This window comes from Rhinoderma darwinii, chromosome 9 (genome assembly GCF_050947455.1).
Source record: "Rhinoderma darwinii isolate aRhiDar2 chromosome 9, aRhiDar2.hap1, whole genome shotgun sequence".
Classification (NCBI taxonomy): domain Eukaryota; kingdom Metazoa; phylum Chordata; class Amphibia; order Anura; family Rhinodermatidae; genus Rhinoderma; species Rhinoderma darwinii.
The window spans coordinates 47101898-47119077 of record NC_134695.1 but is presented as its reverse complement, the minus strand read 5'-3'; the positions used below and the strand labels follow the sequence as shown (position 1 = coordinate 47119077).

At 38.3% G+C, this 17180-nt stretch overlaps 1 protein-coding gene across 1 annotated transcript in view; it reads right to left on the bottom strand.

Annotated features, from left to right (window-relative positions):
* The window catches only part of MUC2 (mucin 2, oligomeric mucus/gel-forming), a 76336-nt gene extending 66839 nt beyond the window's left edge, over positions 1-9497 (bottom strand). Inside the window, exons 1-5 of the mRNA XM_075836755.1 lie at positions 9422-9497; positions 8710-8971; positions 4175-4289; positions 3828-3918; positions 2274-2389 (exon numbers count right to left, since the gene is read on the bottom strand). Coding sequence (XP_075692870.1) covers positions 2274-2389; positions 3828-3918; positions 4175-4289; positions 8710-8971; positions 9422-9497 — 660 coding nt within the window. The remainder of the gene's footprint in view (positions 1-2273; positions 2390-3827; positions 3919-4174; positions 4290-8709; positions 8972-9421) is intronic.
* Positions 9498-17180: the final 7683 nt, after the last annotated feature.

The window sequence follows — 17180 nt, the reverse complement described above, 5'->3', positions numbered from 1 at the left end:
ATTATTAATACATTTGGATAACCCCTTCCCGTGCCTGGACCTATTATTATGTCATGACGCGCTACATGACATAATAGTATGTCCTGCATGAATCATAGCTCCGTTCGCACCGGGCGCGTTCATGAGCTGCTGCCGACAGCAGTCTATCACAGCTCAGTGTGCAAGGACCGATCGCGGTGGACCCCGCCGATTAACCCCTTAGAAGCCGTTCAATAGCGATCGCGGTTTCTTAGGGGTTAAAGCACCATTGACGTTCCGCGGGTGCAGATGGTTATTATGGCAATCGGAGGCCTAATAATGGCCTCCGGCTATGCCATCTACGGAAGCCTGGTGGGTCCTGACAAATTCGCAATTCTAATATACTGAGCTAATAATAAATATTGGGATGCACTCCTCTATTAGTTAGTGTGGTGCTAGTAGGGTAGGGACGAAATCCCACAATGTAAGGAGAATAGAACCCCAGCACACACGAAAGTACAAGAAGAATCAAGATGCAAAAATATACACAGGGCAGATCCGGCGGACATCTCAGACCAGTGACACTCATAATCAGCGACCGTGACAAAGGTCGTGGATCGGCCGAAACGTCCTATCAAGTCGCTCACTACTACAATATTGCCATTTATGTCGCAATAAAACCTAAATATTTTTGCATCTTGATTCTTCTTGTACTTTTGTATGTGCTGGGGTTCTATTCTCTTTAATATACTGAGCTGTCTGCTGCTCACTGACAGCAAGCGGCTGACAGGTCAGTGTATTAGAATTGCGATCAGTTGTATAAAAAAAATAAAAAAAATTAAAAGTAATAAAAGTAAAAATCCTTTTTCCCTTACCTGTCCTTTATTATTAAAAAATAATAAATAAATAAACTATGCATAATTGGTGACGCCGCATCCGTTATGGCCTGAACTACAAAACTATTTTGTTATTTATCCCACGCGGTGAACGCCGTATAAGAAAATAATAATAAACCGTACCAGAATCACAATTGTTTGGTCACTTCACCTCCCAAAAAATGGAATAAAAAGAGATCAAAAGTCGCATGTACCTAAAAATGGTACCGATCGGTTTTCTTGATGGAAATATAAAAAAGTTATGGCTCTCAGAATAAGGCAACACAAAAAGTAATTGATTTTTTATAAAATGTATTTTATTGTGCAAACGTTATAAGACATAAAAAAAACTATATAAATATGTATCGCTGTAATCGTATCGCCCCGCAGAATAAAGTGAATAAAATGAATGTAATTTATAGTGCATGGTGAACGCGGTAAAAAATAGGGATTAAAAACAATAGTAGAATTGATGTTTTTTAGTCACCACGTCTCTTAAAAATAGAAAAAAAACTGATGAAAAAGTCGTATACACCCCATAAAAGCTACAATGAATTCCTCAAGGGGTCTAGTTTCTAAAATGGGGTCACTTTTAAGGGGTTTCCCCTGTACTGGTACCTCAGAAGCTCTGCAAATGCAACACGGCGCCCAGAAACCAATCCAGCAAAATCTACATGGAGCCCTGCTGTTTGAACAACCAGCAGTGTATGACCACATGTGAGGTATTGCCGTAATCGGGAGAAATTGCTTTACAAATGTTGGGGTGCTTTTTCTACTTTATTCCTTGTAAAAATTAAAAATGTGTACCTTTTATTGGAAAAATATGTGATTTTCAATTGCACAGTCTAATTCCACAAAATGCAGCAAAAAAACCTTTGGAGTCTAAATGCTCACTATACCCCTCAATAAATTCCTTGAGGGGTGTACTTTGCCAAATGGGTCACTTTTGGGGGTTACCACTGTTTTGGCACCACATAACCTCTTAAAACCTGACATGGTGCCTAAAATATATTCTAATAAAAAGGAGGCCCCAAAATCCTCTAGGTGGTCCTTTGTTTCTGAGGCCAGTGCTTCAGTCCAGTACCACACTATAGGGCCACATGTGGGATATTTCTAAAAACTGCATGGTATTACTATCAGTCTTACAAGCAGATACATTTAAATTCAGAAAAATGCAAATTTTTCCACATTTTCTCAGAATTTTGCTATTTTTCACAAATAAACACTGAATGTATCGACCAATATGTTTAATGTGTCACGAGAAAACAATCTCAGAATCTCAGAATCGCTTGGATAGGTATAAGCATTCCAGAGTTATTACAACATAAAGTAACACATGTCAGATTTGAAAAATGGGCTCTGAGTCTTAAGGCCCAAACTAGGCCACGTCTTAAATTACATGAACTATGAAAAGATAAAATACTTAATGCAGCTACTTACAAATTGGGAGCAGTGTGTTGTGTCTGTTTTCTGAGTCTCGTCTCTGTCCGTGCAATCATCATTTGGGTCATTAATGTTTTGTAAGTTTCCAAATTGTACAGGGTTCAGAATGATATCTAAGGAGAAGATAGACACTATGTAACATAAAACATAATGTGCTTTCCTTTACATTGACTATATCTTAAAACATTAGGGCTCAAGTATTGAGCAATATTACCCATGTCCTGTTTGGCATTTTGGGGTATTTTGATAAAAGACATTGAAGGCATATAGGTAGGATTTATCATCAATGTCTGGTTTGTGGAACCCCAGTAGTCAAACCTGCGCAGATCAGTCATTGGTGGATTATCCCATTCACTTTGGCTGGCCTCTGACACAGTGTTGATCTCGACTAGTAACTGTCTCTGGTACATAACCGCTTCCAGTGAATGAGGCTGAATTGCACTTCCTAAACAGGTCTTGGTTGGGATTGTTGCTGTGTGCGTAAAAAACCAAACAGGCCACTGCACTTTATGTAGCACTGCTGCACCTCTTTTCGAGGCATAGGTGAGGGTCCAAGACATTAATGGTATTACCTAGTGATACATCTTTAGAGGGTATGTGTCACCTATATATATATTTTTCTACTAATAAAAACCAGGGTGGAACATATTATTTTTGTCTAATCAGTATATTTATTTTTTGATCTTAGATTTTTTTTATTCTACTTTCTGTACATGATTATGGGGGGCAAACATCTTGCCTGAGCTGCTTTTAATAGCATTTACAGATATGCTTTACTGCAGCCACATGGACCATAGGAACCTGTCAACAGAAGGAGACCCATTGAATTTAATTTAATAGGAGAGTTTTCTAGGCATGCTCTGTGACTGGTCCAGAGGTCACTGTGCAGGATGGTATAGGAGGGGAGCTGTGCCCATCACCAATGATCAATGGTATATCCTGTGTTATCTATATGTAGTTGTTACCTTTTATTGTAATCCTGCCTTTTATGATAATTAAATAACTGCTGAGAAGGGATCTCTACAGAACAGGAAGGGTCAATCTATTGTGAAGCTCAGTGGCCAGAGTGAAAACTGCAAGATTTCAGGATTCATTTTTATATAGATAATGACAAAAAAATTCCAATATTGGTTTTAACATAAAAACTTAATTCAAACAATAGGTTATTTTCTGATGACACATTTTCTTTAAGTCAATGCTCTATGATCTTGATATGCAACCCCTGCCCATTTAGGGTTCCGATACCATTTAGATCACTCCTTCCGCAGCTCCCCTTGCTCCCCTAAGTGATACCCCATGCACATAGTTTTTTTTACCATTAGTATTACAATGATAGCATCTTTCCTCCATGATTTATGTTAATCTTCTTGTCACATAATAATAATTGATAAGTAAATGCTAGACCAATTCTTAAGCTCTGCATTGTGCTAGACCAAACCTTACTTAGCTCTTCCATGTGCTAAATCCCCACTTTCCCATGTGCCACACCTTGCCTAACCCAGGTCAAATAGATTGGGCTGTTACAATTAACAATTTTTACAGACTACTTACCATCGGAGAGAAATTCATTATAAAGAGAGACACCATTGTAATCACCGCACAGACCGCAGGTACGGTTATTAAACTTTGAATCCAGTTCCAGCTAAAAAAAAAAAAGATAGAGAATACATTAGAAGAACTATAAACCAAGGCTTATTTAAGTAAAAAAGATCCTGACAAAGTGTTAATTTCTCTATATTGGTTAGTTATAGTACAATTTAATACGAAGCATAACCAACATACCAATGAAAACTTGAGACAACAGTCAGAACATCACAATGCCACCATGTTCCTCACCTACAATGCAGTAAATGGGAACTGTACTTGTCGAGAAGCTTTATTTTTAGTATGTAGCTTACCATGACAGCATCTTCTTTGTTCCACATAAGGGTGAAACCCGTCTTTGTGTACAACTTATAATAGGCATCATTTTTATGAATAAGGATTCCAAAACTGTAGTAAGGTGTCTTAGCTCTGCAAAATAAAAGGATAAAAAAATGAAGACATTTTTTTCTGCTTAGACATCTCCTCAATCTTTTGAGGAAGTTTTTGAAATAGTAGTCAACACTATAACATTCATCTAAAGTTATTTGGCTGATTGCTTTGGTAAAGGGAGTGCACGTGAACTAGAGTGAGATGAAACCGTATGAAGTGCTATGGGCTACGTGGTTAGACACAACTGGTTTGGCACATATCACATTGACTAGACAAAAACTCTTTATGGGCAAAGAGTTTTTTCTTCAGTTGGTATCTACTTGTTATAGCTGTACCAATTCCTGTGAAATGTTATTATTGCTTGTTGTCTCTTTCATATCTTCTCCATTGATGGGTCATCTAGGATTCTCTAACAATGGACATTCATAATCTTGGACAATCTTTTTTCCTTCTTTTGATCGATGAAATTAATAAACCATATAACACCTTGGATTGGATTACACTTTCCGTTTATTGAATACTCCCATTCTTGGTACATTATTAACAATGTGTATTGTACAGTAGGGAGGTCCCCAAAGGGATCAAGCGGCGGGTGATGAATTTGAGTTCACCCACTATAGAGTCACCCATGTCTGAGTTGGAAATACACACTGCATTTACCTCTAGACAAGTCGGAATTCCCATGTAAAGAATGTCAAATAAGAATTAAAAAATGTAGATTACACATCAAAGTATCCAAATAAGATGACGTTATAATGTTAACATATGAGTAAGTGACGAAAAAAAGTTGGTGATAGAAAATAAGCCAATGTAGAATAATAAAATTGTTGCTATGTATGTTTTAATTACAGAGAGCTTCTATTCAATTGTATTTTGTTAAGCATTTTAATTACAGATGTCATAAAGTCATGTTAAATTTAATTTCTAACGCCCATGGACTGTCTCAAATTTTGAAGAACTGTCCTTAGAAAGGTCTCTACTTCCATAGTATAGAAAGGCTTATCTTAGTTGGTTTTAAAGTTTATCATCTTGGCCTTGTAAATATATTTAGTAAAACAATAGAATAACCATTTCATAATAATAACTACAATGTTGCATGGTTTTCCACAACAGTATGACACGTTGTAGGCTTGTAGTTGTAGCTGTACCACCTCAGATCTTAAAATAAAATAAAAAGGCATCAAAGGGTTAAACTCTGTAATATTAATATGTACTCGTTGACTAATCCAATACTCTATAAAGTTATAAATATTTATAGCTTCTTATTAAATGGTGTAATCTGAGGAGACCCACCCCACAGGGTGCTCACCATATGGTCTAAGACACATAAATGGCTTGGTGTGGTCATGAAGAAACTCTACTTTAATTGCTTTATAAAAATAGGCAACACCCTAGGGAACACCTTATACAAATGTCAGTCTGTATACCAGACTTTCAAGACCCCAGCTGTTCTACCCAGAATGCAATGCTGAAATTCATTTAAAGGCTTGGGGAATGTTTTTCTCTATAAGTAACTTATTACATATTCTTGACTTAGCACATGGATTATATCACCACTACAGTGTTCAATGCCTGGCGTGCATTATCAGTAGTTAGACGTGCCTGATTCTGTGAACTATTATATAGCCAGTAGAATTCACCCATGACCATATAAACAAAATAGAGACGTAGGTGAATTTTACTGCTCATAATACTTTATCTATAGAATATGTAAAAAGACTATAAGTCTACAAACACTTTACAGAGATATCCATCAGCACATTATAGAAATATGGAATTCTACCCCAGACCCGCATTATATTCTTACAATACTCCAATGGCTAAAGAGGGAGTTTCACATAATAACATTAATCATTTGCTTTTTATGGAATATCGTAATATATACTTCAAAGTAAGTCAAAACTGCACGCATACTACAGTACAAATCATATGAGCATGGGAATGGCGAATATATTACTATGTATCTACTAAAATTGTAATAGCCTAAACAAGTAACTTCCAAAGAAATTAACATGAGGTACCCACCAAAAAATGTTTCACTCCTGGAGAACCCCTACTCTCATTCCTAAATCAAAACTATCTTGTGTATGGCGCATTCTAGTATTCTGGCAAGATCTATCATAGAGAAAACAACAAAATAATTATATCTATCTCATATCTATCTACAGTATCTACAGTATCTATCTATCTATCTATCTATCTATCTATCTATCTATCTATCTATCTATCTATCTATCTATCTATCTATCTATCTATCTATCTATCTATCTATCTATCTATCTATCTATCTATCATCTATCTCTCTATCTATCATCTATCTAACTATCTATCTATCTATCTATCTATCTATCTATCTATCTATCTATCTATCTATCTATCTATCTATCTATCTATCTATCTATCTCTCTCTATCATCTATCTATCTATCTATCTATCTATCTATCTATCTATCTATCTATCTATCTATCTATCTATCTATCTATCTATCTATCTATCTATCTATCTCTCTCTCTCTATCTATCATCTATCTATCTATCTATCTATCTATCTATCTATCTATCTATCTATCTATCTATCTATCTATCTATCTATCTATCTATCTATTTATCTATCTATCTATCTATCTATCTATCTATCTATCTATCTATCTATCTATCTATCTATCTATCTGTCTATCTGTCCGTCTGCCCGTTTGTCCGTCCATCTGTCTGTCTACAGAGTACAGTGTGCCCCAGTCCACCCCAGATCCTGGCATCTGCCCTGGTGGGGACTGGCATGTGCCCAGGTTTACCTGGTGCTGCCACTGACACTTTCAGCTGTTTAATACAGGGGTAGATTTAGGGATGGATTTAGAATATAAGAAGGTGAGAGGATGATGAACCAGAACGGAACAGTATTTCCCATTGAACTATTGTGTTACGGTTGCATTTCTACGTAACTACTGGCCACAACATAAAATAAGGTTTATATTCCATGAGGGTCACTTATCACACAATATAAAAGGATGGCAAATGCAATGACACTGACAAGGTATAGTTAAAAAAGGGAAAGGTGGTATGTCTCTAATCACGGAATGAGAAAACTGAATATGTTGTTTAGTTAAAGATTGGTAATCTGCATGTCCTGATAACAAAATTGTAAAGAGTGGAGTGAATTTTTTTTTAATAGGAAGTTAAAGTTGGTACTTTATATTTATATGGTATATAAGAGGGTCTCAATTTTATATATTTTCCAATATCTCTTTTAGACATGTCAGAAAATTACATTGGTGGGGGCCAATTTTAGCAATATTTAACCCACTGATTTCAATGGAGCCATAACAACAAATGTACAGCTATCAATTCATAAAAAATAATAGGAGTTACTATAGCCAATTACAACATAAATGTGCGGATCCCTTTGTTGAGGGTCTACCAGGGATCAAATGTATCAAATAAAATGTTGAAACTGGAGAATCCCTTTAATATGAATTGGACATTTTATCTACAACATTTAAGCATATTATATACATTTAGTAGTACAATTATTAGATGAGATCTATATGATTCATTTTAAATTGTTATATTACATTCCTAAATTTTACAGATTTTACCCAATTCTACCAAATTTTATGTTTTCCCATAAAATACGTTGGTATTTGGTAAAACAAATTGGGCAAGTGAGCTACACAATTTGTAAACAGGAGCACATTCACTAACAGATCAACACAAACTTTAAATATATCTCTGTTCACACTTGCCTTCTATAACTTTAGCTTTCCTTTAGCTGTATGACAGTCACAATAGCATAAAGCAGAATGCAGCTCTATTCTATCCAGCAAAAAAAAAGGAAATCAGACAAATCCATTTTAAGGGTATGTTCACACGCTAGCTGGCTTTTACGGCTGAAATTACAGACTGTTTTCAGAAGACAACAGCTGCGTCGTTTCAGCCGTAAATGCTCCTCCTCGTAATATATGAGGCGTCTGTGACGCTCGTATATCTTGAGCTGCTCTTCATTGAGTTCAATGAAGAACGGCTCAAATTACGTTGCAAAGAAGTGTCCTGCACTTCTTTGCCGAGGCAGTCAATTTACGCGTCGTTGTTTGACAGCTGTCAAACGACGACGTGTAAATTACAGGTCGTCTGCACAATACGTCGGCAAACCCATTCAAATGAATGGGCAGATGTTTGCCGACGTATTGTAGCTCTATTTTCAGACGTAAAACGAGGCATAATACGCCTCGTTTACGTCTGAAAATAGGTCGTGTGAACCCAGCCTTAGTCATTTAGGGACATAAATTACTTATAATGGATCATGAGGGATCTGCCAAAAACATTCATAACGGACCATCATATCTGACAGGTTAAAAACAAAAGGGATGACGCAAATATGAATAGAGTGGGAAACATAATAAGAAAAAAGAAAAAAAGCGTAAGAGGTCTTCAGTTAAGAAGCAACATAAACTCAATGGACTTACATGGCTCCATTCACTATCACAATGCTGCTTTTCAGTTGAATGATGACATCTTTGATGGTGACAGTGATCTTGTCTATTAAAGGATGACCACTGACCATGGATCGGTGGACATGGACAGAAAACTCCGGATAGGAATCTCCACAGTCTGAGGCCAAGTTATAGCTACAGCTGCCAGGAAATTGGTAAAAATCTCCATCAAAAGTTTTAAAATGATAGTTCCCCCAGGTACTGCAGACGTAGTGACCATGATTACGGATTCGACCTGTTGACAATTGGCAAATTATGTTAGAATGTGTCTAAGGGTTTGCGGTAAGCAACAAAACTATTTCCACTCATTAAGCAAAAATTTTTCTTGAAGGCATCATTTATGTTTAGAATTTATTTAAAACAGAACAAATCAGTAATATAGAGTGAACCATATGCTATATACATTGAATTAAAGCCTTATTTCTCCATACACTGGTTTATTGTCATGGGTACTCAGTATGTGTAAACTCGCCAGACTCTTATCTATTGACTAAGTTGTTAAACTGTATATATAACGATAAGCTAAAACCTCTCCTTACTACCAGTACATTATTCTAATGTTTCCAGATCACTTTATCCCAAATGACTTTCATCTGCCAGACAGTAATTCCACTCATGGTATGACAATAAGCAATGGCACATACGGAATGTAACAGGCATTTCAGAAACTGTAAAAAGGATTTACCTGGTACTACATCTACGGCATATGAAAGACCCAAAGCCAGCCATAGAACCCACAAGCTGGCCGTGTGGTACCCCATTGTATGGCCCAGGGGTGATGCACCTTCAAGAGTGTCAGGAACATTTGCACCTTGCTCTTATAGGATTATTTGGTGCCTTAATGACATCACTGCAGGAGGGGCAGGAGATCTTTAATCTTTACAATCAAGGTAAACATTCCTTTTCTCTCCTCATATTAAGCCATTTGGGAGGGATATGCTAAAATAAATTCATTTCCTTAACTCTGTCACTACTGGCCAAGCCTTTGACAAACAAACTATTCAATTTAGACTATACATCTAGTGTCGGCTGCATTTTCTAGTAAGGGTCAACTGTATGTGAATATGGTACCATAACATGTAGTACGTGATAATCTCAGACAGATAGATAGATAGATAGATAGATAGATAGATAGATAGATAGATAGATAGATAGATAGATAGATAGATAGATAGATAGATAGATAGATAGATAGATAGATAGATATGAGATAGATAGATAGATAGATAGATAGATAGATAGATAGATAGATAGATAGATAGATAGATAGATAGATAGATAGATAGATAGATAGATGATAGATAGATAGATAGATAGATAGATAGATAGATAGATAGATAGATAGATAGATAGATAGATAGATAGATAGATAGATAGATAAAAAACTTTAAAAAGAACAGCACCATATAAATGCAGATGTGTAGGTGCAAGCCTCAGGGCCTCAACCTCCAGCTCTATCAGGATCGATAAACTTCAATGGAATAGGCAGCACTCCAAAAGTAAATTAAGTGAAAAAAATACCGTTTTTTATTCACCTATAAATATGTGACGTTTCAGCCCCCATTAGTTGTCATCATTTACTGTCCTCAATGGGACTCACAATCTAAATCTCCTATCTACAAGTTTTTGGAGAAATATCCATTGCAACAAAAGGTCTGCAATATGTTTTTGCAGAAAAAACTCCATGTCCTGTGTCTAGTATTGCAGCTCACTTAAATGGGGCTGAGCTGCAATACCACACACAGCCTTTAGATCAAAGTGGTGCTGTTTCTGGAAGTAGCAGGCCTTTTTAAAGAAAATTCTACAACCCCTTTTAAGTTTTTGTTCGTGCTAACAAGACCTAAAAGTAATATTTAACCTAATGATTTCACAACCAGCATCAAGGTCTGCATATACATGCGGTATGAGTTATTTTATTCTTGCTGATCTCTACATATATACATTCATGACAACAGACTGTTTCTCTTTGTGCCTGCTAATGGCTGCAGAGTAGCTGAAGGGAATGCTCTGTGAACTATTATAGGCTATGATCTATTAGGCTCTATGGAAACTGTCATGGCGTACACATGTGGCAGAATGTATGTCATGTACAGGATATAGCAGAATTGTAATTTTAAATATATAATCTTAGCGCCCGCGGAGAGCTGCTACATTTTGAGTTTGTTTGCCCAGTACAGTGTGCCACTGATTGCTATTAAATTAAATGTTTACAGTACCACATGATATACACTTGTTTTTGTATACAGTTGTATTAAAAAGCATAGTTGACTGAACTTTTTTTTTATCCCAAGACACCTTTATGGCATCTGTATATGTTGGGAGATTTTCCTAGAGTACGTATACGCCAAACAGGCACCACAGATGTGGTGTAAATTCAGTCTTTAAGGCTCTGTTCACATCAGCGTAGTCGACTGTGCTATTGATTCCGTCAAAACAACGGAACCCGTCCACAGCAGTGACAAACGGAAACCATTCGCAAACTTTCCATCGCCATTGAGATCAATGGTGATGCAAACGGAAGCTAAGGTTTCCGTTTGCCTTTCTGTTGAGTAGTTAACCCGATGGAAACCTCCAATGGAACCCCTCAACGGAAAGCCAACGCTGATTCCAAGGAAGTTATTGAAAGTTACACCAGCTCAGCAGCAATTTCCCAAGAAGTTATTAAAAGATGTTGGCAACCATATAACTTTAATCCTATTTACCAGAAAATTGTGGAATTACAAAAGGTGTGTTGCTCTATTAACTTGTCTATTATGTAAATGCAAAGCAAGTGATATTAGATTCCTTTCACAAAGATACTACGAAATTTAATAGAAAACTCGACCACTTCCTTATGTAAAATTCCTTTATTATATGGTGCTATCTGCTATGGTATGGGTGACTCTATGTTGTAAATAATTACAAAAACACCTGTTACCGTCACATTAATTTGGGGACGAAGTGACACATTAATGGGTTTGAAGGTAAGTATCAGGCTGGTACAGTGTTAACAACTTTCCTGGCCGATAATATATCAGAATGTCGGTAGACTGGTACAGTTAATGCTAAACCAATTTTTCTGGCTTTTAATGCTTTAAGGTGAAATGTTGCCGGATTTCAAGTTTTCCTTTACTATTTTATTCTTTAGCTAGTGATAGACAGAGTATATGTCCGATAAAGTCTGCAGGCTAATACCCACATCACAGTTACAACGTTAAATACAATAAAAACATTTGCAAACAGAAGGTTTCAACTTTTTTGTAATGTTGGAGGTTTGTAAACTCCTATGTCTTGCTGTTAAAAGAATCTGAAATCGGCTTGAGCAAATTTGAAATGGTGAAGGGCTCTAGGCATTTGCCCCTTTCGCTCTCCCTAATGTCAGCAAATGGATATATGGATAAATGATACAGTACATTTTCTTTGCAATATTGAGTAAAATAATAATAATAATACTGATGAAAGATAATAATGATCAGAACATTTTAGGGGATTAGTAATAAAAATATTTTACCTGTCAAAATTCCACATTCGGTGGAGAGAGGACATTTTCCAACTGTTGTGCAGTAGGTAAGATTCTAAAACTTACAGTATTGTGCAAAAGTTTTAGGCAGTTAGGAAAAATGCTGCAAAGTAAGGGCAAAGCCCCACGTGGCGGAATTGCTCTTGAATTCCGCTGCGGACACTCTGCAGCGTTAATCCGCAGCGGAGCCGTTTCTCCATTGCCTTCCACTTCTTTTTAGTAGGCTTCGTTTAGACGAGGCGGAAAATTCCGCTGCGGAGCATAGGCTGCGGTGCGGAATTTGGTGTCCGCAGCATACAATGGATGTTGCGGACCAGTGGCGGACTGGTTGCGGACTCATTGCGGAAGTTCTCCATTGACTTCAATGGAGATTCTAAATTCCGCAATGAAGTCCGCAGATGTCATGCACATGTTATGTGTGCTGCGGATGCGTCTTGCTTTTTGGACATGACATTTCTTCATTCTGGCTGGACCTATGTATTTCTAGGTCTACAGCCAGACTGAGGAAGTCAATGGGGCTCCCGTAATTACGGGAGCGTTGCTAGGAGACGTCAGTAAATAGTCACTGTCCAGGGTGCTGAAAGAGTTAAGCGATCGGCAGTAACTGTTTCTGCACCCTGGACAGTGACTACCGATCCCAATATACAGCAACCTGTAAAAAAAATAGAAGTTCATACTTACCGAGAACTCCCTGCTTCTGTCTCCAGTCCGGCTTCCCAGGATGACGTTTCAGTCTAAGTGACGGCTGCAGCCAATCACAGGCTGCAGCGGTCACATGGACTGGCACGTCATCCAGGGAGGTCGGGCTGGATGCCGAAAGAGGGACGCGTCACCAAGACAATGGCCGGTAAGTATGAAATTTGTTTACTTTCACTAGGGAAAGTGCTGTCCCTTCTCTCTATCCTGCACTGATAGAGAGAAGGGAAGCACTTTTACCGCAGTACGCAGCAGCTAGTCCGCATCAATGTACTGCACATTTTGGGCAGATCCGCCGCAGAATCTGCAACGCAGATTCTGTGCGGCATTGATGCGGAAAACTGCGGAGGAAAACCGCCACGTGGGGCCATGCCCTAAGAATGCTTTTAGAAATAGACGTTTTATTAGTTTTTTTTTATCAATTAACAAAATGCAATGTGAATGAACAGAATAGAGCTCTAAATCAAATCAATATTTGGTATGACCACCCTTTGCCTTCAAAAACAGAATCAATTCTTCTAGGTACTGTGCACTTGCAAAAAGTCATGGATTTTGTAGGATCATAGTCTGGTGTATGATTAACCAATTATTCCAAACAGGTGATAATGATCATCATCTTCATATGTTGGCTGAAACACAGTCATTAACCCCTTAACGACATGTCACGTACTAGTACGTGACAGCTGTTAAGGGGAAGTATGCAGCAGGCTCACCGGCTGGGCTTTCTCCATACTCAGCGGGTGGCGGCTGTGTAATACTGCAACGGGCGGAATCAAAGATCACTTTGATTCCGCCAGTTTAACACCTTAAATGCCGAGGTCAATCGCGAACGTGGCATTTAAATTGCTAGAATCGAGAGGACGTCCCACTCCAACGCGCCATCGCTCCCACCAGGACGCGATCGGTCGATGACAATGGTTGTTATGGCAGCCCCCAGGTTTGCCATCTTTGTACTAGTATAGTATTTAGTATTGCAGTATATCATACAAGCGATCCAGTGATCGCTAGTTCAAGTCCCCAATGGGGACTAATAAAAGAAAAAAGAAAAAAAGCTTTTTAATATTGTGCAAAAAAAAAACAAAACCTTTCCCCAAGTTGACATAACTGGTATTGCCACATCCGTAAAAGTCAGAGCTATCACAATATGGCGTTGTTGGACCCGCTCGGTGAACGTCGTAAAAATAATATATATAAAACATGCAAATTGCTGTTTTTTGTTTCCCTTGGCTCTCCCAAGAAATGGAATAAAAAGTGGTCAAAAAGTCCCATGTACCCCAAAATGATATTGCTGAAAACTACAGCTTATCCCGCAAAATGTAAGCCCTCACACCACTAAATTGATCGAAAAGTAAAAAAGTTATGGCTCTCAGAATATGGCGACACAAAACATTTTTTGGTATCGCTGTAATCATATCAACCAGTAGAATAAGGTGAATATGTCGTTTTTAGCGCCTTATGGTCGCCGTAAAAGCAAAACCTCCCAAAAAATGGCGTAATTGCTGTTTTTTGCCCATTTCACCCCACAAATAAAAAAAATTCCGCTTCCCAGTACATCATGCGATACAATAAATGGTGCCATGAAAAACTACAACTTGTCCCACAACAAACAAGCCCTCATATGGCTATGTCAACAAAGAAATAAAAAAGTTATGGCTTTTGAAATACGAAAATGAAAAAACTCAAATTGACGTGGTCTTTAAGGGGCTAACTGTAACAGAAAGCCTATTCTAAACCTTCATTAACAAAGAGCGTGGAATTCACAGAACCTATACAATATCCACCAAGAAGAGAGAAGGAATAACCACAAAACAATTTGTATACAAAAAAAATCCATAAATATATATTTTATTAGTACATAATATATAGATTAAATATAAAAAAGGGAGAAAAATATTACTGATGGAGCCACAAAGATGGAAAAAGGGACCAAAGTTACAGAAACAGAGAGGAAACCAATCAGGATAATGTATAGGTAGATATGTATAAAATGGATAAAAGCTCAGACACTACCAGATATAACATGTCTGTAGCCAATATCACCTGAAATATAATCAACAGGTATATCCTAATATGAATAATAATGTACAAAAAGGCCACTAGCTACAAAAATCAGTCACAATATCTGACAGTCAGACAATAATAGTGAGAGAATGAATAAGTATATATAGCACACTCCAATAATGGCTCCACATACTAAGGCCTCATTTACACGAACCTGATATACGTCCGTGCGACTCGCGTGCTTTTCACGCGAGTCGCACGGACCTATACAAGTCTATGGGGGCATGCAGACAGTCCGTGAGTTTTGCTCAGCGTGAGTGCGCTGAAAAAAACTCACGACATGCTCTAAAATTCTGCGTTTTTCGCGCATCACGCACCCATTGAAGTCAATGGGTGCGTGAAAACTACGAAGGTCGCACGGAAGCACTTCCGTGCGAACTGCGTGATTCGCGCAAGAGCTGTCAAACTGAATGTAAACAGAAAAGCACCACGTGCTTTTCTCTTTACAAACATCCGAACGGAGAGTCTTAGAGATGAGCGAACCGAACTTCACCGGGTTCGGCCGAACTCGTTTTGACCGAACCCGGCAGGAGACAGTCACTGTCCAGGGTGCTGAAAGAGTTAAACTGGTTCAGCACCCTGGACAGTGACTTCCGATCCCAATATACGTGAACGTGTAAAAAAAAAAAAGTTCTGACTTACCGATAACTCCCGGCTTCTTCCTCCAGTCTGACCTCCCGGGATGACAATTCAGTCCAAGTGACAGCTGCAGCCAATCACAAGCCAAGCACAGGCTGCAGCGGTCAGATGGACTGCCGCGTCATCCAGGGAGGTGGGGCCAGATGTCAAGAGAGGCGCGTCACCAAGGACGCGTCACCAAGGCAACGGCCGGGAAGTTCTCGGTAAGTACGAACCTCTTTTTTTTTAAACAGGTTACTCGATATGGTGATCGAGTAACTGCCGATCAGTTAACTCTTTCAGCACCCTGGACAGTGACTGACGTCGACTAGCCTCATCTCTATGATGGCGGCTGCGCGAAAATCACGCAGCCGCGCATCATACACTGATGACACACGGAGCTGTCAAGTGCCTTTTGCGCATGCAAAACGCTGCGTTTTTTTGCGTGCGCAAAACGCACACGCTCGTGTAAATGAGGCCTAAAAGGTATATAGAAATGACAAAGTCATGAAGTGTTGCATAGGTTATACGATATCACAATAAGATAAAAATACATGATAGCTATTATAAACAACCTATAAAGCATGGGGGTAATAAGAAACAGTCTGAAAAAAGGAGCCAGAAGCTGAAATTTAAACCAGAGATTTACCTTTAGACATAATGAGAGGTCCTGTCACAGAAATACCTCGACACGCGTTTAGTTGAACTGCAACTTCATCAGGTAACAGAAACAGCTGTGAGGAACAGAAAAACTCTGCTACAAAGGTGAGGTTGTGGAAGAGCGTTCTGTTATTTTATGTTATTCTTAGATTTTGCCTTTATTTGAAAAATATACAGTAAACGCTGAATCAATCTTGCTCAGGATCAGATCATAATCTGTGGAGACCATGAGCAAAAAAAGGATGGGCCCCCTTTTTGTGTTTTCCTTAAAGGAAATAGACAGCAAACCATTCTGAACAATCAGCCTTATAAAAACCATACTGACCTCCAATATTAATCTAAATAAATAATATTGCCATGCACTGCAAGCATACGATACTGAGCATAAAATTAAATTTCTGATTCATATTTGTTAGTCGATGCCACGTGAGGTTATATGGGCATGAAGTTTAAAATGCTAATGTACAGGGATGATCTTTGGTCCCAATTCCAAATTACATAAATGCTTTGGGCCTCATTGATAAAACTCTGCAGAGAAGAAGTGTCAGTGGTGCCAATAGCCAGCAATCACAAATCAGTTACAATTTTTGGTTGATAATCTGGTTGGTTGGAACTTGTTGTTTGCACTTGATTTCAGTTAAGGGTCCTATTACATAGCCTGATATGGGCCATGAAAATGAGCGCCGATCAACGAGACAGCTGGTTGATTGGCGCTCGTTTGCTCCTTTCACAAGGAGCAATGAATAGTTATGTATGGGGCGAGCGATCGTTAATACAATTTTTCCTCCCCACATATTTCCATCATGTCGGCAGCACATCTTCCTGTTTACACAGCGAGATGTGCTGCTAACTAGCGACCATTTTATTGGCCACATAAGCAAGCAGATGAGCCAATGAATGAGCCGATTGC